At 33.2% G+C, this 25,892-nt stretch overlaps 2 protein-coding genes and 1 long non-coding RNA gene across 4 annotated transcripts; 2 read left to right on the top strand and 1 right to left on the bottom strand.

Annotated features, from left to right (window-relative positions):
* The first annotated feature begins 1,295 nt into the window (after positions 1-1,295).
* On the top strand, positions 1,296-3,526 carry LOC107936185 (9-cis-epoxycarotenoid dioxygenase NCED3, chloroplastic-like). Its single transcript, NM_001327397.2, has one exon. It carries the CDS (start codon positions 1,470-1,472, stop codon positions 3,261-3,263), a length of 1,794 nt encoding a protein of 597 aa, NP_001314326.2. The 5' UTR covers positions 1,296-1,469; the 3' UTR covers positions 3,264-3,526.
* Positions 3,527-16,848: 13,322 nt separating this feature from the next.
* Positions 16,849-20,859, bottom strand: LOC107932676 ((S)-2-hydroxy-acid oxidase GLO1). Of its 2 annotated transcripts, none has more exons than XM_016864733.2 (12): positions 20,343-20,859; positions 19,034-19,202; positions 18,818-18,942; positions 18,687-18,733; positions 18,489-18,566; positions 18,293-18,417; positions 18,128-18,194; positions 17,971-18,033; positions 17,793-17,862; positions 17,606-17,706; positions 17,426-17,530; positions 16,849-17,321 (listed from the first exon to the last, which is right to left on the bottom strand). In XM_016864733.2, exons 2-12 carry the CDS (start codon positions 19,168-19,170, stop codon positions 17,130-17,132), a joined length of 1,110 nt encoding a protein of 369 aa, XP_016720222.1. In that variant the 5' UTR covers positions 19,171-19,202; positions 20,343-20,859; the 3' UTR covers positions 16,849-17,129. The 2 variants fall into 2 exon arrangements, with proteins under 2 accessions (XP_016720222.1, XP_040930182.1); XM_041074248.1 differs by lacking the exon at positions 20,343-20,859 and adding an exon at positions 20,172-20,284.
* A 3,006-nt stretch (positions 20,860-23,865) lies between these two features.
* On the top strand, positions 23,866-25,208 carry LOC107932678 (uncharacterized). The gene is made up of 3 exons (XR_001693469.2): positions 23,866-24,338; positions 24,542-24,644; positions 24,914-25,208. It is a non-coding gene; the product is annotated as an uncharacterized lncRNA (long non-coding RNA).
* The last annotated feature ends 684 nt before the right edge of the window (positions 25,209-25,892 follow it).

Genomic DNA, 25,892 nt, shown 5'->3' with positions numbered 1-25,892 from the left:
TATTGATCGATTTTATTATTTATATATACCCTTCAAATCAAATATATTTTTCAATTTAATTGATTGATCTAATCCGATTATTGCAAAATTTACTACTACATAATAAAATAAATAAATGAATCAACTATATTCAAATCTTACTTTTAATGTTAAGCTTTAAGTTTCTTTTACAACTTACACACCATTAGTAGGAGCAAACCACTACCTACATACATTCTCATGACATAAGTATTGAGATGAACATAGATCAAATGCATAGTTTTGTAGTGAATCTAAATGTACAAAGTATTATTTAATATTTTTTTATACAATTATGATTTGAATCTATATTATTCTTGAAATAGATGAACACTCAACTAATAGAGTTGAACTTAGGGTTGTGTTTAGTAGAGAGTATTGTTGGGAAGGGAAATGGGATTAGGATAAATACTATTAAGCAATGAGCCGAAGGACGGGATTCTATAAGTGTGTAAATGTAGAAAGTGTTGGTTAGCAATTAATTTAATGATATAAAAAAAGAGAAAGAAAAAGAAAAAAGCATAGTGTAATGTTGGAGAGGGAACTGGGTAAGCGTGTGGGACAAATGATGTGACTTAGATTTGGGGGAAGGAGTTGAAAAGCAGCAAAGGCCACGTGTTGCTCTAAACGACTCTCGTTAGAGGATGAAACGCGGGGTTGGACGTGGTCTACCCCCTCCCCCCCCCCTTCTCCCCTATAATGCTCCAATATCACCTCCTATTCCCTTTTTCTTTTCAACTATTATTGTTATTATTATAAACAAAATTCCTTTTGTTTTTTTCCCAAATAAATTATTTGTTACAATATTAATTTAATACTTCTTTTAGAATAAAAACATGGTTGAATGGATTTAAGCCAAGTAAACAAACAAACAATGCATCATACTAAGTTTTTCCTTCATATACACTTGATACATAACAAAGATGAAGGAGTTGAGTGAAGAGTAAAGTGTAGTTAAAGCTTCGAACATGAAGGGTATGGAATTAGAATTTGATGGGAATAAAAGTTTGGGATGTTTCTGCAAAATGAAATTATAGAAGGAGAAGAAAAGATAGGAGGGGAGGGGAGGGGGGATCGTGTCAAAGGATTAAGCAATATGACCCGCAAAACACCTTTTTTTTAAATCACTTCAAATTGTCACTCAACCTTTTTAATTAGAGTCGGCCCCTGTTTTGCTACTCAAATGCAACACGTGGTCTCCTCTTATATGTTTGTAGTGGACCTATTTCTCTTCTCTCTCTCTATATAAACCCTCTTCTCTCTCCCCTTCCTCATTCATACTCACTCACTCACCATTTCTCTTCACCTACAAAAGAAAAAGGGTCTTTCTCAAGCACACATAAAAGTATAGAATCTTTGAGTCTTAATTATTTTGTATTCTTTTTCAAAACCAATCAAGTTTCACCATTCATAACGAAGCTTACATAACCACTAGTAATTGGCTTAGCCTTATGGCTTCATCAACAGCAGCATCAGTGGCTAGTGGGAGCTGTTGTGTTAAGGTTAAACTCCCTGTTTCAACTCCTCAGTCTTCGTCTTCTTCTTCTTCTTGTATTGGTTTTAAAAAGCGCTACATTTCATGTTCTTTGCAAACCCATTCAATTCTTCATTTGCCTAAGCAACAATTACCAGCTTTTCCACCATCACCTTCTTCTACTCCTCCAACGAAAAACACCGAGAAAACTACTCAATCCCAACAATGGAATCCTTTGCAAAGAGCGGCGGCTATGGCTTTAGATGCGGTGGAGAATGCTTTGGTTTCTCATGAGCGTCAACATCCTTTGCCGAAAACAGCTGACCCTGGTGAACAAATTTCCGGTAACTTTGCTCCGGTCCCTGAACAAACTGTTAAACAAAGGCTTCCCGTTATTGGAACAATCCCGGATTGCATACAAGGAGTCTACGCTCGAAACGGTGCCAACCCGCTTCATGAACCGGTGGCTGGACACCATTTCTTCGATGGGGATGGGATGGTTCATGCGGTTCAGTTCAAAAATGGCTCAGCTAGCTATGCTTGTAGGTTCACTGAAACCAACCGTTTGGTTCAAGAACGAGCTTTTGGGCGTCCTGTTTTCCCTAAAGCCATAGGTGAACTCCATGGTCATTCAGGCATAGCTAGACTGTTACTTTTCTATGCTCGAGGTTTATGTGGACTCGTTGATCCAAGCCATGGCACTGGTGTTGCTAACGCGGGACTTGTTTACTTCAACGGCCACCTTCTAGCCATGTCTGAAGATGATTTGCCGTACCATGTTCGTATTACTCCATCTGGTGACTTGAAAACCATTGGCAGATACGATTTTGATGGTCAGTTGAAATCCACAATGATTGCTCACCCCAAAGTTGATCCACAAACTGGTGAATTCTTTGCTCTTAGCTATGATGTTATCCAAAAACCGCATCTCAAGTACTTTAAAATTTCACCCGGTGGTAAGAAATCACCTGATGTTGAAATCCCAGTTGATGGTCCAACAATGATGCACGACTTCGCCATCACTGAAAATTTTGTGGTGATACCAGACCAACAAGTTGTTTTCAAATTGGGTGAAATGGTTCATGGTGGTTCACCCGTTGTGTATGATAAGAACAAGGTATCAAGGTTTGGGGTATTGAACAAGAATGCCATTGATGCTTCTGGGATTAAATGGATTGAAGCACCTGATTGCTTTTGTTTCCATCTTTGGAATGCTTGGGAAGAACCAGAAACTAACGAAGTTGTTGTGATTGGTTCTTGCATGACACCCCCAGATTCCATTTTCAATGAATGTGAAGAGAATCTCAAGAGTGTTCTGTCTGAAATTAGATTGAATTTGAAGACCGGGAAATCGACTCGCCGTGCCATTATTTCTGAATCCGAGCAAGTGAACTTGGAAGCAGGGATGGTGAACAAGAATTTACTGGGAAGAAAGACTCGGTTTGCATATTTAGCTCTAGCTGAGCCTTGGCCTAAAGTGTCAGGATTCGCCAAAGTCGATCTCTCGACCGGGGAAGTTAACAAGTATATCTATGGAGATCAAAGGTATGGTGGTGAGCCTTTGTTCTTCCCTCGAAACCCCCATTCGGAGAACGAAGACGACGGCTATATTTTAGCCTTCGTTCACGACGAGAAGACTTGGAAATCGGAACTGCAAATTGTGAACGCCATGGACTTAAAGCTAGAAGCCACGGTTCAACTTCCGTCTCGAGTTCCATACGGTTTTCATGGAACATTCATAAGCTCAAAGGACTTGGAAAAACAGGCCTAATTTCATCAGCCATTTTGTAAAAAAGGGAGAGGTTTTACCAGAGGGATGCTTTGCATGGATTGTCCCCGGAATCTCTTCCTCTGTTTTAAACCCTGTTTTTTTTTTAGTCCCTACACTTTTAAAAATCTCCTTTTTTGGTCACTATTGTAAAGTGAAAAAGGTTTTGGGGATACCAGCTTGTAGCTTTTGCTTTAGCTAGTATTGAAGCTCAGCTGGTTTCTGCTTATTATTTCACTTATCTTCATTAAACAGTACATAAATTACAGGGAAAAATGTACTATTTTCCTCTGTTTTATCTCTGTAATTCTGTGTTTCCTTGTGAATACTTGAAAATTTACAGTGTATATATATTGTGTCATTACTTAAATATCCACTTTGAGAAGAAAAGTGCCTAGCTTATATATATATTGCATAGACAACCGACAAAAAGTCAATTTGTTCATAGTTGGTCAGTTTTTGAAAAGAACATTAAGTTCAATTATTAGAACAATGAACAAATGAGAATACAGCACGGTTAAATGTTAAATCATTCAAGGGATTGGGTTAAATTGACAGATTAGACACCCTTTATATTTCCAATTTTTATATGTCATCAAATTGGACAAGTTGTTAACTGATGACCCTTTTGCTAGTTTTTCAAGTTTTAGCTGATTTGATGCCTAAACTCAACTGGTAAGGTATTGAAAAATGGGTGGGAGAGCTTAAAGGGTGGCCTTCAACAATTTGCTCAATGTTCCCAACTTGGGAGAGTTGATTGATTTTAAAGTCAACTTTGATAGCCCTTTGATTGAAATAAAGGGTTCCCCCCCTTCAGTCTATTTCATATGTAAAACATCGCATTTAAGAAATATCGATGATATTTTTATTGAAGGAAACGAAACTCGATCCATTTGTATGCGATGACCGGTTGGGGGGCGGGGTCGAATTTTCGGGTCATTGCTTGTGGTTTATCTAGAAAATTATTGAGGGAGAGCTTTTAGTAGTAGTGCTGAAATGCTTGGCTGGTCCATATACCCAATACAAAGTTATTTCGAAGTGTATGAAATGGGGAGGGGTTGCCATTATTGTTACTGGCCACTACAAAGCTATATAAAAAAAGGGGGGTATGGGCTAAGTTGCTCAATCTATTGAGTTTTGATGGTGTGGTTTTTTTTAGCATGTAGGATCAGTATGTCCTTTGCTTTCTATTATGTTCATTGGAATTGGTTGGTCTTTTAGGTACTTACATTGCTAACTTAGTGCTGGCTCATAACTCAAAAGTGATGGACTTGTTTTGTTTTTATATCCTAGGAGCAATGCTCAACATGCAATAAGCAATTTTCAAACATATGACTATAATGTTCTGCCCCATATTGCTATTTGCATATACATATACATGTGTAACAATTGTAGCAAATATCTTAGTCTTGCAATGGCATACTTAAATTTATTAGGAACAAGGTTTTTGAATGTCAAACCTTTGGAGTATTGTTTGGTTGTTTTAATTGTTTGATGATAATGTTAATACTTGTGAAATTTATACGAAAGAAATTAAATCATACATGAAGATTAACTCGTAAACTACAAAGAAATTTGTAAAAAAGACTTAATAAAACATAAATTATTAATTGAATTGAATTGAATTTTAAAAGAAAATTTAATATTTATTGAGAATAAAAGATATTTCAGAAGATGTAATTTCAGGTCATTTATTAAATTTGTATGCATTTGCTTATAAGTCATAACAATTCAATGGGCTTATAAGAGCCTCTTAAAAGGAATGGACTCCTGTGCACGAGAATTAAATCTAAAAGTTTAATATAATCCAAATAAATGGATTCTCTCTCTTGAATGTGGTAATACGGTGAAGCAATTTTGAGTATTTTCTCTAAACGTTGTTGTTTGTACTCTTGTTCTTATAACCAATAACAAAACTTACCAAATGTTGTGGGCTAAACATCCTTAAGGATTTTGTTTGACTGTTATTCCTGCTCTTGTTTTTGTAACAGAAAAATTTATATATTGAATGTCGTGGGCGAAATATCTTTTAAGTATTTTTTTTAAGTATTGTATTTCTATTCTTGTTCTTGCAACCAAAAAAACTTACATTGAATCTGGTGGATGAAATAATTTTAAGTATTTTTCTCTGTATGGTATTGATTCTACTCTAATTAAATGCTGTGGAAAAAATATTTTTAAAATCAATCTTAACAAATGTATTTATTAGTAGGTGCATGGGAGGAAAGAATTTAAAGACATAAATCCTACATATATTAATAATGGTCAAAGGAAATTCAGAGGCTGCTATTTGGGAGCCAAGAAAAACAGCCCCAATTAAATTGGGTCCTGGTTTATTCTTCAAATGAAGCTCATGTGCTACTCCAACTTATTTTATGTGTGAAGTCATTTTCTTTGATTAACAATGCCTTATTGTCAAGGGAAAACATAAAATCTCCTTTTAATTATTAATCAAATTTTAAATTTGATTTTTTTAAAATTTGTAATTTATAAGGATATTAAAGCTTTTAAAAAAAACTTGAATAAATTGAATAAACAAAATTTTAAGATAAACAATTAAATAAAATGGATAAATGAAGTTAACCATCAATTCAGTGGATGTCAATTGATGGTAAAACAAAGTTGAAATTGAATGGTTGTCAATGGTGGTATAACGAAGCTGAAATTGACTTCGTTGTTTTATTTCGAATAGAATGAGTTTAAAACTGTGTTTTTCATTGAAAATTGACTGTTCTTGAAGCTTGAAATATGCATGATTTTGTAAAATGGAGGTCGAAAATTGGAAATAATTAATAGATTGTATGTCACATTTTTAAAAAATTAATTGAATTGAATCATTGATATATGCAAAACCAATTCATCACTTTTCCCTACATTTATTATTAACATCTCGAATGTGCTAATATGATTAATTTGGAAATCCAAAGTGTTTAAAAATGGAAACTATCTTAAGTGGAATAAAAATAGAAAATACGGTAATTATAGATAAAAGTATTATGGAGGTGATTATATTAATAGTTAGATTGTATTTGATCTTTTTCAGTAAAAAAAATTAGACAAAATTAGTCTTGGTATGTGTCGAAACCATTTTTTGAAAAAAAAAGGGGGGTCGACTTTGGTTTTGAAAGTGAAAATTAAAACGGGAGTCGCCACCGATCTTTATTGGGTGTGATCGGATCACCCTTGTTTTAATAAAACATTTTAGTTTACTAAAATGACATTTTGGTCTACGAATTTTGAGAAAACAGGTTCGGGAGTCAGTTATGTACGAGGAAGGATTAGCACCCTTGTAACGCCCAAAATTGGTACCTAATTGATTAATTAATGTCTTAATATCGAAAATTGAAAAGATTTAAAATAAATTTTGAAATACGATTCCTTTTTATGAATGTTTAGCTAACTTGAAGTGGATATTAAGATTCTCTTATTTCGACACGACATTTCCAACCTTCGATACCCAAAATCATCTCATGATTTCCAAAACTCATGCATTGAAATTTTAAAAAGGATATCCGTTTATTCGGTCAAATGATAAATCGAAACCCAACACATAGGGCACGATTTCTCGAAATTTCCAAACACGAAATATTACCTTATTTGTAAAAAATCTTATCTCGAGGTAATAAGATGTCATATCCAGTGAGTTAGGACACAACACCTCAAATCTCAGAGAGTAAGCATTTTATTTAAAACTCGTATTATGATTTAAAAGAACATGCCGTTATTTGGGTTAAACGAGAAAAAATCGAAACCCAGTAAGTTAGGGCATGATTTCCCGAATTTTGAATACGGAATATTGTTTTTATTTGAGAATTTTCCTTTTATGAAATAATAGCAAATGTGCAATTTAAAATGATGTGTATTTATTTTGTTTGGAATAAAAACAGAACGATCCATATTGAGTAAAACGTTGGGACTTAATACACGATATGATTTAAACTAGATAAACAAGAGTGTAAAATGGCGTATGGAATAATGAAACATGAATTAGATACAATATTAATGAATGCCCCAACATGAAAATGTCAATAAATAATTTCTAATGTATGTGACGGCAATATTCATAATGTATATTACTTTTTAATACTCATCAACAATAAAATAACATGCGAAAAATGATTCAAAGTGAATAGGATAAAAGTTTAAAATTGATAACAAATAAAATAACTAAGATTTAAAACTCGTAATACCAAAGAATGGTTCAAAATAAATGACATATGAAAAAGATTTAACATGGATAAAATATAAAACAATTTGAAATAAAATAATATATAAAGCAAATTTCAAATAAATAATATGTTAAATTAGTTAAGATAAATAATTCACAAAGTAAAATAAAAAAAGGGACCCTTTCAAATACATACAAAAGAGCTTAAAATAAATAATGTATAAATGAGAAATTTAAAATAAACAATATACAAAAATAGTTTAAATGAAAATTTATATATAAATATAATCCGAAGTAAAATTAAAACAAGTAATGTATATAGGAAGTTCAAAACAACTAACAATAAAAGAATTTAAAATCATTAACATATGAAAGATATATACAAAAGTTTAATATAAATAACATATGAAATTTTAAAATTGATAATAGTAGAAAGGTTTACACTAAATAATAAAGAGAATTTAATACAATTATCATATAAAACGATATAATTAAATGACATATAAGAAATTTAAAATGAATAGATAATAAGTTAAAATAAAAGACGTATATAAAAATCTCAAAATAAATAATTTGTATAATAGTTTAAAAGAAATAACATATGTAAAATTTTTAACATTGATAATAATGTAAAGTATATGTTGCTCAAGAATGATAATAATAATAATAATAATAATGTAAATAAATACAAAAAGAAAAAAATATATAATGTAACAAAATCAATATAAGATTAATTAGTTTAATAATACGATGATAGCAATAGTAGTACGATAAAAATAACAAAATAAATAAGATTGACTAAAAGATGAAATAACATGAAATATAAAAATGAATGGAGCAACAATATAGATGAGATGTATACATGAAAAATAGTAAGTAAATAAACAATATAGATGTACGTGATAATGATGGTACAACAAGAAAAATAAAAAAGAATAAACAATTTTTAAAGCGAAATACAGGGTAATAAGAAATGAAAATCAATATAAAATAAATGAATAAATAAACTTAAATAATAGTAAAATGAGTGATTGAACAGTATATAAATAGGAAAATGAATGAAATAATAAAATGAAAAAAGAATAATATATAACTAAACATGTAATAAATGAATTAAAAAAATAAGAGGGCTCAATTATAACTTAAATAAAATTAAGAAGACAAATTGAAATAAATAAATAATAAAAGGGTTAAAGTGTAAATAATAAAATAGTTGAAATAGGCTTAAGGACTAAAATGGAATGCGCGTGAACGCACAAGGGCTAAAGTGCCAATGTTCCCAACCCCAAAAAAAGCACTCAAGCGGGGACTAAATTGGAGTGGCGCGCAAAGTTCAGGGCAAAATTGAAAGAAATGGAATAGTATTAAATTAGAGGTGGTGCAAATGGGAGGGACTGTTTGCACAAATTCCCCCTTTAAGGTGCAAATGCGCAATTCCAGTCTAATAAGCAGGTCAACACGCGGGTTTCCACCCTCTTAATTGCATCACTTTAAATTTAATACAACTTTTATTATACATTTATATTTTTAAAAGCTTACAAAACCATTTTTCTAAGCAAAAACCCCCGAAATTCCTTTCTTTTTCTCCTATTCTTCACCTTGGCCAACTCTTGGGTTTCACCGGCGCATGATACGCCTCCACCACCGTCGTGGTTTCAGCCAGACCCACAAGGATCTGTCAACCTTCAGATCGGAGGAGCCAACGTCGACTAAATAGACACCAAAAACAGTAAATAAACTCCTTTTTTAGATTCGTCAAGTAGATTCAAAATAAAGTAAGAACAAAGAATAAGAACAGAGAAAAAAATGCGAATCATCTTCGGTAAACTGTTTTTTTAATTGATTTTTTTTCAATCCGTCCCCCTATTTACAATCCGTTTCCCCCTTTTTGAATTAGGAAACCCCCCTTACAATCGGTTCTCCCCCAAAGCTTTATAGCCGATAGTTCTCTTTACATTTCGCTACTATTTCTCTGCTATATCCTTTGTTGTTTGCACATGGTTTTTGTCTTTTTGTGTCTTCTTTTCTTGCTTGTTTGCAGGCTTTGAGGGGTGTCAGACGCGTGGAGGAGAGGGGCATGCGTGGGGAGGCCAGTGGTGGAAGCGCGTGCTCGTGGGAGGAGCGGCAGCTAAGAGGAGGCTAGGGTTTGGGTGGCTACTGAAAAAGTTAAGATAGTGGGCTGATTTGGGCTTTAGGGTTTTAGGTTATTGGGTTTATTTTGTATTTATTTATTTGGTTTATTGGGCTTATTAGGCTTGCAACTGGGTAATGGGTTTTGTAATTATTTTATTTGGTTTTTGGGCCCCGGGCAAAATTTGGGCCTTACAGTATGTTCATCCATTTGTACTGTTAAAAACTAGCATGGTTGACAAAATAACCAAACAGTTATACGTGACAGATCATGTGTACATCATGTTAATGTATAATGATATGTTTTCAATAATAAAAATGGATGAAATTTTAATAGAATGATCTGTTTGCTCTTTGATTTAATGTACACGAACTAGTTTGTCCATTTTCTAAGTAAAGGTGACAAAATACAATTCAACTCTTAATATAAAAGTCTCTGTGATACTTTTACCTAACTCTGTTGTATTTGGAAAATATTAAATATATATATTAACAAATGTTGAATACAATAGTAACTGATAAAACACGTCGCATTTCTAAGGAAAGAATTCAAATTTGAATTATAGAAATGACGTTGTTAGAATGAAAAACCACGAATCTCGTAAGTTTGAACCTTGGGTCAGAGTAATTAGTGACCTCAATGTGAAAGTCGGATAGAACTTTGATGTTGCGTAATAAGTTTTATATTTATGATTGATCGTACTTGAAAACTAACTATTATCACGATAAAGGCAAGCGCACCTATCGAACAGTAGTATAGCTTATAGCAAGACTAGAATGTCGAACCCACAAGAACTAAAAGTACTATTAGGGGATTTGCTTTATCTAAACTAATTAACTAAACTAAGAATGCACAGAAAGTAAATTGCGGAAATACTTTTGGGAAAACTAATTGATTTGGACAGTACCCAAGGGCCTAGACTTCACTTGTTATTTGACTCTGAATTAGACGATTTATTCACTTGACTCGATCCGTAGAAATCCCTAATTTATATTATTATCTCTCTCGAGACTAACAATGTCTAACCCTAGGTTGATTAATTGATATCTTTTTCTAATTAGAACCCCTAGTGTTGCATTAACTCGATCTATGGATTCTCTTATTAGGTTTGACCCTAATCCGGCATATTTATGTCGCCCTATGTCTAGGGGTGCAATCAACTCCGCTTAATTATGCTAGATCTACTCTTAGACAGGGACTTTTGCTCCTCTGAATAAGCATATCAATACTTGAATTAATATCCTGGAATATTAAAGCAAGAATTAAGAACACATAATCAAGATCAAATCAAGTATTTATCATATAATTCAAAAAATAATAACAAGATCCATCTTAGGTTTCACTCCTCTTAGGTATTTAGGAGATTTAGTTCATATGTGTAAAAGAAAACATCTCAGAAGAATAATGATAACAAAACATAAAGAAAACCTAAAAACCCCTGAAGGAAATTGAAGGGAGATCTTCAGTCTTGAAGGAGAATCCGGCTTCTGAGATGGATCAATCGGCTTTCTTCGAGTAATTCCTTGCCTCCTACTCCGTGTGTTTTCTAGGTGCCATTCTAGGGTGTTTATATAGGCTTTAGAATGCTTCCAAACCCTCAAAAGTGGCCTTTTCCAAATAGAACTAGACTTGGGCCCGACAGGGGCACGCCCGTGTGCTGTGGCTTAAGTCGTGTTAGAGTCTACTAAATAGACACGGGCGTGTGGTCTACTCGTGTGGGGAAGTCCAGGCCGTGTTGATTTCCTACGTTGACCCATTTTCTCCATTTTTGGCCTGTTTCTCACTCTTTTTACTCTCCTATGCTCACCTAAGCATAAAACATGAAATTAAAGGATTAGGGGCATCGAATTCCACAAATCTAATGATAATTCATCCATAAATATACTAAATATGGGATAAAAATATGTATAAATTACGACTTATCAAACTTGATGTTAATAGTTATGTTAATGTCGACTTGCGAATATCAACCATTAGTGAGATGTTCAGAGACTCTAACAAATAATTAATTTTAAACCATCCCATCATATTTAAAAATCTAAAATTTAAAGTTGGAATTTTCTAACATCTGTAATCCCTTGATGACAACATTTTTTGTATAGTGAGGTTACATATTTTATATTAAAAAAAAAGACAAAGTTTATAATGGACCACTGAAGGGCTAGAAAGAAAAAGAAAAGGATAAAATTTCGGGTGAAAGGAAAATGATGAATAAGGCAATGAAGAATGCCTTTTCAAGGAGGGTATGTCCTCCTCCTAATAATAATAACATGCTATGAAATATATTAAAAGTCATCAATAATTGTTAGGTGTAGTAATAATACACATTATATTTTTAAAGATAAAATATATTTTAAAATTTTAAAAATAATATTATTGAAAGAGACAATTACAAATCACAAAAAATCGATAAGCTGTAGAACTATAAAATAAATATGAAAAATACCTTAATTATACCATATACATAGCCAAAACATTTGAAAACTATTTCCATTTATTTTCCTCCGTGAATCATCCACAAGCAAAGGCAATTTGTTGGTATTGATTGTCCAATTAATGTACCAAAATTGGTCCCCTTCCCACCCTCAAAATCAATGTTGACATAAAAAGAAACTTTTGGGTCTTTTTCATTCAATATGCAATGTGTCAACTCTTTATTGATCGAACTCGATAAATTTTCTTTCATAGTTAAAATACTAAAATATCTTAAATTATATCATTTTATCTATGTAAGTTTTTATATATTCTCTTATCCTTCAATCCGTACTTTAATTGAAAATTGATTTAATTTAATAAAAGAAAATATTTGTTTTTTATATAAAGATGTCACGTGAAACTTACCAACCTTTTTTTTTAATCTTTGTAAAAAATGGACTAAAAAATATAACAGAAGCATTCTTTAGGTATTGAATTGAGAAATAAATGTACTTTAGATATCAATTTATGTAAAAAAAAAAGTTAAATACAAAAGTGAGAAAAGGAGTATAGTTTAAGAACCAAATTGTAAATTAAGCATTTTTGGCACCAACACTTGCAAATGTAATTGCTTGCATCATGCATTGCCTCACCCACATGGTTGCCAGCATACATAAATGTTTTTGAAGTATATCCGAATACAAAAATAAAAACAAAAAACCATATGAGCGTGCATGATTTAATGAATGAAAATGATGTTTTAGTAGTAAAGGATTAAAAACGTGAAGAAGGAATTTACTAGCAAATTGAAATGAAGTAGACATGTCAATAATAGTACAAAAAATATAGAAATGGTGATAGAACGAATACCGCAGCCTACCCATTTTGGAAGCAATTAAGCCAAGAGGAAAAATTAGAGGCTTAAATGCAAATTTAAATGGTTGAGCAGGACAAGGTTCAAAGTTGCCAAAATGGCAACACAAATTGGGACTGTCATGCTTTTATCAAGTGGGTGCCTATGATGAGATGTGTGTGATTAGTGACCCCAAATATTTACTCATTAGTTTTAAAAAAAAATTATCAACATAATTATTTTGTTCCTTGTTAGTGGAGAAAAATGGGTGGATATATTGTTGTTAAGTGTTGTTGAGGAGCGGTTGGTCTTGCTCTAGGAGAAGTCTTTAAAGTGTCATTTGGAGAGTTAACGGACTCCTCAACAATGGAGGTATTGTGTTGGGGTATCTATGCTCGGTTTTATCTTCCAGTTCCGAAGAGAGCTCATCTAGGTTCACAGAATTTAAGGAGTGCCTCGCCAACATGGAAATGTGAGCATTTAGTCTTGGTAGGATCTGAACCTATACCCTTATATGACATTAGTGATTTTGTCCCTCGTACTTCAAAGAGAGTCCAATGAGTTTCACAGAGTTTAGGGAGCGGTTTGGTTGGTAGAGATACGACCAATAAGCTTACAAAAAAGATGTTAGTATTGTGCATAATATTAATTATGAAGAATATGCCTTTGGGGATTCAAACTACCAACTAAGGCTTATATGGTCTTACCTAGCAACCATGGTACCACTTGTCTAGTGGAAATTTTGTTTTTTACTTCATTGATGGTGGACAAAACAATGTAGTCAATTCTTTTTATAACAAAATTATTTGTTAGTTAAAATTTTAATTGATATAAATTAGTTGTTGTACAATATTGTAACATCATTCGAGATTTAGATCATATTTAGTTTTTTTTTTAAATTCAAGTTAAAAAAGTATAAGATATTAATAAATATGAATGAGATGATTGAGGGAGCAAGATGGTGCTCACTATTTGCTATTCTTAGTCGGATGATTTGGAAGAACAGCAATGATTTTGTGTTTAAGGATGCTCATTGTTAGGATCGTCCCGATTAAGCAACGAACAAGTAAAAATAGTTGAAGAAATTGAGAAGATGAACACACAAATTTAACGTGGAAAAACCCCTCAAAAGAGGATAAAAAACCACGGGTAAAGATAATTTTACTATAATGGCAAAAGAATGAAGAGTACAAAAGATGGAGATAAAAACTAAACCCCGAAAACCCGAAAAACAAAGAACCCTCAAACGTAAACACAAAATTCTCTGAATGTGTTATGAGTTCTAATCTAATGGGTGTCTCTTAATTCTAAGATTGTAAAGGAGCCTATTTATAGGCTAAATTAGTAAGTCAAATAAACTATACTAATAAATGCTAAATATATTATACTAATAAATACTAAATCTTCTAGAAAGAAAATATATTTTTGTTTAACTTGACTTGCAAGCAATCTCTTAGAATTTGGGTCACACAATTCTAATAATCTCCACCTTGACACAAATTCTTTCAATGCCATCTTTGCCAAAACCCGCCACGGGCCTATCTTGAACTATGCAGGGAATTAACTGAGTCGAATCTATGCTTAGAAGTTGGAAGACTTCTAGCCTTCGACTTGTGCACTGCCAAATCAAAACTAACCCGGGTCTGATTTTCACGAATACAGTGCCCTAACTTTTCAAAACCTGCATCCAAAAGAGAACCTCTCTTCAACGAAACGGTCATACCTTTTTCCCTCCTATGACCAAGTTGTCTCCGCTTCAAATGAGTTGACTTTGACTCCGTAACGGACGAGGGACGTCCGATTTCACCGGTCACTGTAGAACCTTCCAGAATATAAAGACTGCCGGTTCTTTTACCTTTTAACAAAACGAGAGCTCCACGAGATACTTTAATGTCGCTCGACTTGATGTTGATTCTGCATCCTTTCAAGTCTAAAATACTCAAGGAGATGAGATTCTTTCGTAAATCAGGTACATACCTGACATCTGAGAGTGTCCTAATCGTCCCATCGTGTATCCTAATTTTAACAGTACCAATACCGATTATTTTACTAGATGAATCGTTTCCCATGTGCACAACTCCACCTTCAACTGAACTGTATGTGGAGAACCATTCTCTATTGGGACACATGTGAAAGAACATCCTGAATCTAGGATCCACTCAGACGTAAGCTTGGAGTTATCGCTCGTTGACACTAACAAGAAATCATCACCGCCTTCATCGACCAAATTAGCACCAGCTACATCTTCCTCGCTACTCTCAGCAGCTCTTTTATTTCGCAGTTTATAACAATCTGCTTTGACGTGACCTAACTTTTTGCAATAGCGACACCTTTTGTCTCGTTTCTTTGATGCTACCAAAACGGAAGCTTGTCTATCTGCTTTGCTATTCAAATCAAACTCATTGTCGAGTTTGTATCTACTTAACAAATGACCCTTCACATCTTCGAACGAGAGTTTGTCTCTGCCATAAATCAGGGTCTCCCTAAAAGACTTGTATGAAGAGGGTAAAGAGCACAATAATAGCATAGCTTGATCTTCATCGTCAATATGAACCTCAACGTTCTTTAAATCATTTAAAAGAGTAATGAATTGACTGATGTGATCTTTAAGAAGCTCACCTTCGTTCATGCGAAACGTAAATAGACGTTGTTTCAACACTAAACGGTTAGCCAGAGACTTAGTCGCATAAAGAGTTTCTAACCTTTTCCACAAGGCGAATGAGGTCTTCTCCATCAATACCTCTTACAATACTGTATTCGCGAGGCACAACTGGATTGCAGACAAGGCCTTTTCATCAAGATCTTCCCATTCTGTTTGATTTAGATTCTCAGGCTTTTTCCCTGTAACAACCTTTTTCAAGCCATTTTGAACTAGAATTGCCATAATCCGAACCTGCCATAGATTGAAATTTGTCTCACCATCGAACTTCTCAATTTCAAACCTTGTTGCTGCCATCTCTGACCGGGCTGATCTATGAAAGTTAAACTAGCTCTGATACCACTTGTTAGGATCGTCCCGATTAAGCAACGAACAAGTAAAAATAGTAGAAGAAATTGAGAAGATGAACACACAAATTTAACGTGGAAAAACCCTCAAAAGAGGATAAAAAACCACGGGCAAAGATAATTTTACTATAATGGCAAAAGAATGAAGAGTACAAAAGATGGAGATAAAAACTAAACCCCGAAAACCCGAAAAACAAAGAACCCTCAAACGTAAACACAAAATTCTCTGAATGTGTTATGAGTTCTAATCTAATGGGTGTCTCTTAATTCTAAGATTGTAAAGGAGCCTATTTATAGGCTAAATTAGTAAGTCAAATAAACTATACTAATAAATGCTAAATATATTATACTAATAAATACTAAATCTTCTAGAAAGAAAATATATTTTTGTTTAACTTGACTTGCAAGCAATCTCTTAGAATTTGGGTCACACAATTCTAACACTCATCGTGGCAGCAACAAAGATCAGCTAGCGTCGAGCCTTGCTTGGGCACATAATCTGCAGGTTTCGATTCCAAAACATAATGTTATCGTCCAGTATGATCCTTGCGAGTCTTGGAGACCACCCCAGAATGGTTGGATCAAGCTTAATTCGGAGGCTTCTATGGATTTTGACACGAAAGGTACGGCAAGTGGTGGAGTTTTACGAGATTCAAATGCTTGTTGGATTGTTGGCTATGCTAAATGCCTGGGAGTTGCTGGTATTTTTCAAGCAGCAGCTAGAGCTCTTCTTGAGGGACTAATCTCGGCCCGAAACAGAGGATTTCGAAAAATTGAGGTCGAATGTGATCATGCATTACTGATTAGAATGATGTGCAGCAGCCATGCTTGTTCTCACGCGACAAATACAGGATTTATGTAGAGAGACCCGCAATAAAATTTAATTTTAAGAAAAATATATCACACATAATATGAAGACTCATATTACCAACGAACCAAATGCATATTTCCCTAAATCTTTAACTATAGTGCTGCTGCAAATACAAATGATTTGGTGACTGAAAACTATTGAATCTTAAGCAGAAAGCAGAATTATTGATTAATGTTCATTTATGAAGACTCATATCAGCAAATCGTTTTTAAGAAAAGAATATACAGTGAAAAGGCAGCAGTAGCCAACATTATCATTACATAACCTTTTAACTCAATGAAACAGAAACATGTTCCCACAGAAAAAAAACAGAGTAATTTTATGCCATAAATGCAATGCGGATGCTATATATATCTCTTGAGCTCCGGGTAAGTTCATCCTGCGATTTGCTTGGCTAAAGTTCCAGGCCCATAATATATAGCGCTCTACAGTCTCGGGGCCGGACGAGGATGAGGACTGTCCCATTCTGTCACGATGTGGTCACGAGTGATTTCTTTGAGCGAACGACAACCGCTCAACGCCATGGTTAGCTCGAACTCCTCACGCAGCATCGAAAGCACTTTCCTCACGCCAGCTTCTCCTTCAGCAGCCAATGAGAACACCACTGGTCGCCCAATCTGAGATTTAAGCATCATTGTTATAATATTGCACCATTGTATAATATCAACTTTTGCAGATTCATGGTGCAGCCCCTATAGGGGCAGGACAGTTATATACTTACAAATATACCAGAGGCTCCCAATGCCAAAGCTTTAAAAACATCGGTTCCTCGCCGAACACCACCGTCCAAGAAGACAGGAACCCGACCTTGAGCAGCTTTGACAACCTGAGAGAGTTTCAATAATTTGTGAAACATGAAGTTTTTGGTAATGTGCTCCCTATGTCTGAAACCATTGTTTACCTCTTCCAGGGCCATGATAGTGGCAGGAACATAATCGAGTTGGCGAGCTCCGTGGTTGGAGACGATGATTCCGGATGCTCCAGCCTCTACCGCTATCCTTGCTGTGAGACAAGCATAGGTATAGTTCAAAAAACCAGTATATGTTATCGAAACGGAGAAACAGAGAAGGGTTCGAGTTCTTTCTTACCATCTTCAGCAGTGAGTACACCCTTCACAAGAATTGGCAATGTAGTGATTGTTTGAAGCCATTTCACATCCTATGCATAGCCAATAGAGTTCATTTATTACACGTTTAATCAAAACTATAGCATGTACATTGTAAATTAACCGATAGAATCCCTGGTTCGGCTTGTGCACATACGTACCTTCCAGCTAAGGGAACGATCGATTTGTCCGGCAACATACGAAGCAAGACCCGAGTCATCAGCCTGCATGCTCCCAATGACAAGTTAAATATCATAGGAAACAAATGCTCATCTCATTAGTATATTTTTTAACACTAATGTCGAAAGGACTACTCACTTTATCCATCTTGCCAAGGTCCAAACCTTCAAAGTTCTTCAATGTCAAAAATGGTGGTAAAGTGAACCTGCAAGGGAATTTTGAAACATAAGACTCTTTGAGTGTAACTCGAATATATTACGAAGAATGCTTAACAGCCTCGAAGACACTGCGAGACAATAATACCTGTTCTTGATATCAGCTTCTCTGCGACCGAGTCTCGGAGTATCAACTGTAAGGGCAATTGCCTTGAAACCAGCCCTCTCGGCTCTTCTAACTAGCTGTGCAACTACATTCCTGTCCTTGTATACCTTGAGATTCGACATCGAAGATCAGTTGATGTACAAATATAGGACACCAATGTATGCATTATTGAACTTACATAGAGTTGGAAAAACCGAATGCCGGGTCCTGTCGAAGCAACCTCCTCAACACTAGAAGTTGCCCATGAGGATAATGTCTGAAATGATCAACAAGCAAGTTAAAAATGAATTGGAACACTGTCACCGGTTATGGATCGGTTTTAGCATAAAAACATTCGACGATTGGGGTTAAATAAGTCGGGAATGAGAAACCAAACCATGATAGTTCCAGCAGCAGATGCAGCCCTAGCTGTTGCATACTCCCCTGTCACACAAATTGAAAGGGATCTCACTCAAATTGGCTTCCATGAAACAAGAACTAAATAACAAAATGAAACCGATTCCATACCTTCAGGATGAGCCATTTTTTGAAAGGCAGTTGGGGCAATCATGATAGGCATTGATATATTGAAACCCAACACAGTTGTGGTCATGTCTATCTTGCTTACATCGATGAGAATACGAGGACGAAACCTTAAGAACAAAGAATGTAAACAAATTGAGACATAAACATTTAGCAATAAAGGAACAATCTGGTCTTTGTTTTCAAAAAAAAAAAGCTCACAGTATCTTAGTGAAAGCAAATCTATTCTCATGCAATGTCCATTGGTCCTCAGCACCAGATGCGTAGTAGTCATACACCATCTTTGGCAACTTTTGCTTTGCAATTTCTTGATACTCGGTCACATTTGTTATCTCCATCTTTGCGGTGAAATGTTAAAAGAGTCTTCTGTCTGAAAAAACATATGATACCAGTTAGGATTAGGGACCAAAACAATGTAACCAGACTGAATGGTACGGACAATAGTTCAATCAAATGTCGGGCTTCAAGACCTAGACTATGAGCATCTTTTTTTTGCATTCATTATCTACCTAACTTTACATAAACATTTAAATAATTAAATCAATTTTTTTAAAAAAATATTCTTTTAGTAATTTTAAAATATTTTTAAAAAATAATATTAAACTAAACCATGTTATAACAAAGTTCCAAATACATGCATAAAACTATAGAGATGAGAAGAAACTAATTCAACTTATGTTACATAGACATAGACATAGACATGGTTCATTGTGTATATAAATATTTTAAAATTTTCTATGTATTTAGAATTTCTTTTAATATATTTAAAAATTCCTTTAAATTTCAAAAATAGAAATTCTTTGGATTCGTATTAGCATAAATTTTTACTAAAATTTACCCGATAAGATATGTAAGATACAAAACCAATTAAAATAAATGAGGCTCTACCCTTTGAAATTAAGAAATTGAATTCGTGAGCCATTTGCTTCCATTTTTCAATACTTTTAACTACATGTTTAACATGAAAATTAACTCCCAACTTTTATTTGTTCTTTAAGCATCTTCATTCAATATTTACATTTCATATATATTCAGATATGAATTTATTATAGGATACTTTAAATATGTTAGAAATATTCGTCCTAAATACATACTCATATTTTAACATTCAACTTGAATTTAAATAACATAAATTCAGATAAAAGGAACAAGAAAGAAAGATATTTAACCCAAAATATTCAATGAAAAAACATAAATACAAACTACATAATAATTTACTGAGTCAAATTCATTTATTCTAAAATACTCCTATTCAATATATATTTGAATATGAATATAGAAAAATTATCATCCCAACATATGAAAAGAACTTGGGATAAAGTTTATATGTCCAACACACCAATATCAGAGACTTAAACTGAAATTTAGCTAACATAGCAAAACATATATGGGGGAAATGTAGTGTAAAATTGAATAATGCAGCAGAATCATAGAAAGTGTATATATTTTAGTCTACTATCTAAACCAACATGGCCAAAAGACCATGAAATAAGGTAGAGAAAAGGCATACCCTTGGGTTCCAAGACTATGGAGCACAGTGCATGAAGGGAATTAAACCAGTTATGGAAATACTCTACTTATTAATAAGGGACTGATTGGCAATGAAAAATGTTTAAAAAAAAGGTTTTATATTAAAAAAATGGGATCCATATTAAAACAAGTAAGAGTATATAGTTATATTATATTATATGGAAATTACAAGTTTAAGTGGATGAGCATTTGGAGGTGAGAAATTGAGACCAAATCCTATTTTGGGGTATTGGGGAACTCTCATCCACTTATCCTTTGTGTGTTTCACAGTGGTTCTTTTCCTATATTATCATTTCTCATCCCAAAATAAATAAATAAAAAGAATAAACGGAGAAGGGGAAATTAGAACAATGAATAAGGTATATAATATATTTAAAAAATTCGTGACATGTGAAAATGACAACAGTGGTTCAGGCTCTCCCCACCTCACTCTCTCTATGGATATACGATATGAATGCTACATTTTTGGTAAAAAAAATTAAGTTGATGTCTATTACAAAATTAAAAGTAATTAATTGAAACTAGATAAATAAGAATAATTAATAATGGTATTAATGATTTTTGTCAAAATTATCCTGGTAATAAAAGGAAAAAGAAATGAATTTTATACAAGAAACACATATGTCAAATGTTTTTCTCATTTTCCTTTTTTTTTTCTAAGTGATTAATTTATTTAATTTTTAAACTAAAAGGGACTTAAGAGGTATGTAAACGTACTTATGATTTAAATTAGGCTTGAATGAGTCCGAACTACTTTGAGAGCTCAAAAATTATTTTATGCATCCTTTCCATCACATCACTCATGGTCTCTTTCTAATTATCTAATGTCATTTTAACAATTTTTTCCATGTAATTAATATATAATGTTGGAAATTTTTTACCCCGAACCTAGAATCCTAAACCTTGAACCCTGAGCTCAGAATTTTGACCCTAAACCTCAAACTTAAACCCCGAATCTTGAACCCCTAATTTTAAACTTGGGTTTTAGGGTTTAAAGTTCAAGTTAAGGGTCTAGATTTGGGGTTTATTTTTTTGAACAAATTGGTTTAATGATAATATTCATTAATTATATTAATACCTTTTATATATTGTCCTCAATGGTTTTTGCACAAAGAAAAATGAAAGTAAATATTGGCTTAATGGTTATCTAATGTTTAACTAATACTAAGCGGTATTACATGGTCGGATCGTAATACAAAAAGACAACTTATATCAATAGATGAACCTAAACATGTCATTAATCTAATCGAAAATGAACAAATTGATTAAAAGACTAATATGTCATCTGTCGAAACCATCTTTTTAGGGCCAAAAAAAAGGGCGATCGACTTTTTGAAAAATAGAAATATGGAGTCGCCACCGATCCTTTTGTTTTGGTGTGATCGGATCACCTAAAAATTTAGTTATTTTAATAAAACATTTCTTTTTTACTAAAACAACGATTTTGGTCTTACGAAAATATGAGAAAACGGGTTTCGGAGTCGGTTACGCATGAGGAAGGATTAGCACCCTCACTACGCCCAAAATTGGTACCAAATCGATTAAATACTGTCCTTTTGTCTAAGATTTAAAAACGTTTTTGAAATGTGGTTCCCTTTCGATGACATTTGAATAACCCGAGTTGGTCATCAAAATTCTCTTGCTTAAGAGGAATATAGCATTACATCCAGCACAATAGGACATGATCCTTTATGCCCTTGAAAACATGATAAATTTTGACTTCCAAAAATTTATATGTTGAAAACCGCAAAAGGATGACCAATTATCTTGTCCAACGGGAAAATCGAAACGCAGCACAGTAGGGCACGACTCCTCGAATTTCTAGATATCAGACATTGCCTTATTTTCGAATTTAGAGAGTATGAGTGAAATTCTAAAGGATCAATTTGGACAAACAGGAAATCGTAACCCAGCACGATAGGGCATGATTCCCCGAATTGTCAAACATCGAATATTACCTTCGTTTTGAAGAGTTTTTAGAACACGTGAGTGAAATTCAAAAGGGACCTTCGATTATTTTGATCAAACGAGAAATTGCAACCCAACACGTTAGGGCACGATTCCGCGAATTGCCAAATATCGAATATCGCCCTCGTTTTAAAGGGGTTTTAAATGAATAATTATAAAACTAGCTTAAAACGCCTTAATAACTTGACTTGAAATGAAATGGAATTAATCTTAAAGATTTGGACTTTATAAAACCGCATCTTGTAAACCAAGTGGAAAACAATGATATGGGATAATGTACATACAAAAAATATACTTTGCGAAGAATAATAGTATAAACATAAAAAAAGGAATTAATATACACAGCATGACAATGAGTTCATATCTCATTTAGAACATTAATGAGAAACTAAAATATAATTCACCAAAGAAACATATTATAAGGAAATACAACCAATTTTCAAATATAGATGAACAACAATTAAAATGATAATGCAAATGAAGAATAAACAATATGCAGTAGTTATGTATGAAATGAAATGAAAACTAAAAAAAACAATATATAATATACAAATTAATACGGATAATAGGAGTCAACATAATGTGCAACAATTCAAAAACCATTAGTAATAAAAATTTAAAAAAAATGAGCTATGCATGTTAGGGTTTGAAATGATTTGCATATAAAAAAAAACTAAGAATATATAAATGAAGATTAAAATAAATATTGTAAAAGAAATTTAGAGCAAATAACATACAAAAATATTTTAAAAAACAAAACATATCTACTTAAAGATGATGATATACATGCAACAATAAAAGTCAATGTAAACAATGTATAATGAAGATATAATAGAAATAAAGGATAAACAATATACATGACAGAATAACAAATTAATACATAATAAAACAACATATACATGGAAAATTAATATAAACAAATTTTCGAATGATAATAAATAGATTTAAAATAAATGAAGAAAAAGAATTTTGAAACCATATAATTTTAACCTAAAAAATTTAAAACTAGGCAACACATGAGAGAATTTGAAGTAAAGTACATAATGAAGATAAGTAATAATTCGTGGAGGAGCTCTAAAATAAATATTGCATGAAAAGAAATATGAAATAGCGAAATAATCTAAACAAAATATATTGCCTTAAAATTGATTAACACATAAAATAAAAGCTTAATAGAATTAGTACATATATAAAAGTGATAGATAAAGATGTAAAAAAACAAAATGAGATCTCTAAAAGAGATAAATTGTGTATAAACAAATTTTATATATATATACATATATACGTGAATAAATTAAAAAAGGGAAATATGTACATAAAATTGACAACATATTTATATGAGAAATAATGCATAACATAATAACATATGGAATTATTTAAAATAAATATTAAATGAATTTTGAAAACCCAAAGAAACCTTAATATATATATATATATGAATAGAAGAAATCACAAACTAAACAATATAATAATTTTAAAATAATGAAGAATAATATGTTTTAAAAATATATATAAAAGAAAAATCATCAAACTAAAGAAACTCAATTGAAACAAAAATAAATAAATACAATTATTAAAGCAGAATTGAGGACCATAATTAAACGCACCCAAACAAACAGGGATTAAAATCGCAAATGTCCCGAGTCCCCCAAAACGAGGCGCAGAGGCACGGACCAAAGTGCAAACACGCACAAATTACAAAGACAAATTAAAAATAAAGCAAATTAAAATTGGGGCCCGATCAGATGGTAGTGCGAAGGGAAGGACGAATCATGAAATTATCCCTTTTTTAAACAAAGGCGTGGATCCGAATGTGGGTCGGGTCAACGCGCGGGTTCCACCACACATAAAACGACGTCGTTTGGCTTGTGCATAAGAAACCCCAAATGCATCTGTCCCAAAATCGAATGGAACAGAAGGGATTTCTCCCTTCCTTCTTTGCTAGGGCGCAAATGGATCAGCCCCGCCGCTAATCCATCTCGAACGTGAATAACAGTGGCTGGAGAAGGTACTCTCAACCCTTTTTGCTCTCTTTCCCCCTTTTTTCGTATATTTGCCGGATCGATTCAAAGTAAAGGAAGAAAAATGAAATAAACACCCTTAATAACCTCTGAGTATATTCTTTTTTTTTTTGTAAACTGCTTTTGAACTGATTTCTATTTTATTAATATGCGTGTGCTCCACTTTTGGTCGGCTCGTGGGCTTAACCAGCGCATAATGTGCCTCCACCACCGTCGCGGTTTCAACCAGACCCACAAGGATCTGTCAACCTTCGACCGGAGGAGCCAACGTCGACCAAATCGACACCAAAACAGTAAATGAACTCTCCCTTTTTTAGATTCGTCCAGTAGATTCAAAACAAGATAAAAAAGAATAAGAACAGAGAAAAAAGCGAATCACCTTTGGTAAACTATTTTTTTTAATTGATTTCTCTTTTTTTTCAATCCCCCCATTTTTACAAAAATCAAAGGAATCCTTTATATCCGAACACTTATCCCCACCAAATAAAAATACAAGCCCCCTTCTTTTTCTATTCTGTTGTTTTTTGTTTCTATTTGCTATCGTCTGCTTGTCTGCTTGCAGGTACGTGGTGGTGTACAGAGGTGGTACGGTTGTGTCGACGTGGAGGCGTGAGCGATGGTAGTGCTGGAGGATGCTGGAGGCTGCTGCGGCGCCAAACAAATGAGGCTAGGGTTAGGGTTCCCAAGAACTGTCAAAGGATTGGGCCTATCGGGCTCTATTAGTTGTGGGGCCATTGAGTATTGGGCTAGGATTAATTTGGTTTTTAGGTTTTATATTTGGGTTTGGGTTTGAAATTGGGTTATGTAATTTGGACTTGTGGATATTTAATTTGGTTTAATTTTTATTTGTTTTTTAATTTTGGTTTTTGGTTGTTGGGCCCGGGCAGATTTGGCCCATTACATCATCTCTATGCAAGAAACCAATCTTCAATTCTTCAACTTCAACTCAATTAGTTTTTATGTTTTGGGTTTTAATTCATCCTAATAATCCCACAACAGATAATCCAATATTTTTATTCTAAAGTATGCCAACTTGAAAGTAGGCAACAATGAAATAGTTCAAGAAGTTATGGCAACTATTTCAATAAAAAAAACAACTACAGAATTAATCTTACCTTCAAATGTGTTAACATTTTGCATTAAATAAATAGTTCTTTTATAGATAAATAAAATGCTCTCTCAATGTGTATATTTAACCTAATCATGCCATGCATATATAGAATTTAATAAGACTTATTCAATTATAACCACTTCTTTCCACTAAAATAGTCAAGTAAAAAGGTTTTTAATTATACTTGTAATGTTTGAGATGTCTCTAGTATCAAAGTTCTTCTATATAAGAGGAATTTGAATTATATTAAAAGTGTTCAATTCAATTTTTTTTGTTGATTTTTGCTTGTTTGACTTTAAAGATGCGTCGCTAATAAACCACACAAGTCATCAAAATAAGAATATACTAATTTAGTTAAAAATATATCAATCAACTATCAATTATTTCTTAAGTTGCAAATTAATTATAGTTGGAAGGTAAATTTTGCATT

The sequence above is a fragment of the Gossypium hirsutum genome, chromosome A01 (genome assembly GCF_007990345.1).
Source record: "Gossypium hirsutum isolate 1008001.06 chromosome A01, Gossypium_hirsutum_v2.1, whole genome shotgun sequence".
NCBI lineage: Eukaryota > Viridiplantae > Streptophyta > Magnoliopsida > Malvales > Malvaceae > Gossypium > Gossypium hirsutum.
Note: the sequence above shows the minus strand (reverse complement) of the source record. Positions and strands in the feature narration are given on the sequence as shown.

What these genes read in the sequence shown, in the direction of transcription:
- LOC107936185 (NM_001327397.2), top strand. Translation starts at nt 1,470, where the DNA reads ATGGCTTCATCAACAGCAGCATCAGTGGCTAGTGGGAGCTGTTGTGTT.
- LOC107932676 (XM_016864733.2), bottom strand. Translation starts at nt 19,170, where the DNA reads ATGGAGATAACAAATGTGACCGAGTATCAAGAAATTGCAAAGCAAAAG. An exon ending in ACCTTGGCAAGATGGATAAA is followed by an intron (nt 18,034 to 18,127) that starts GTGAGTAGTCCT and finishes GGGAGCATGCAG; the next exon opens with GCTGATGACTCGGGTCTTGC. An exon ending in ATCGTTCCCTTAGCTGGAAG is followed by an intron (nt 17,863 to 17,970) that starts GTACGTATGTGC and finishes GGCTATGCATAG; the next exon opens with GATGTGAAATGGCTTCAAAC.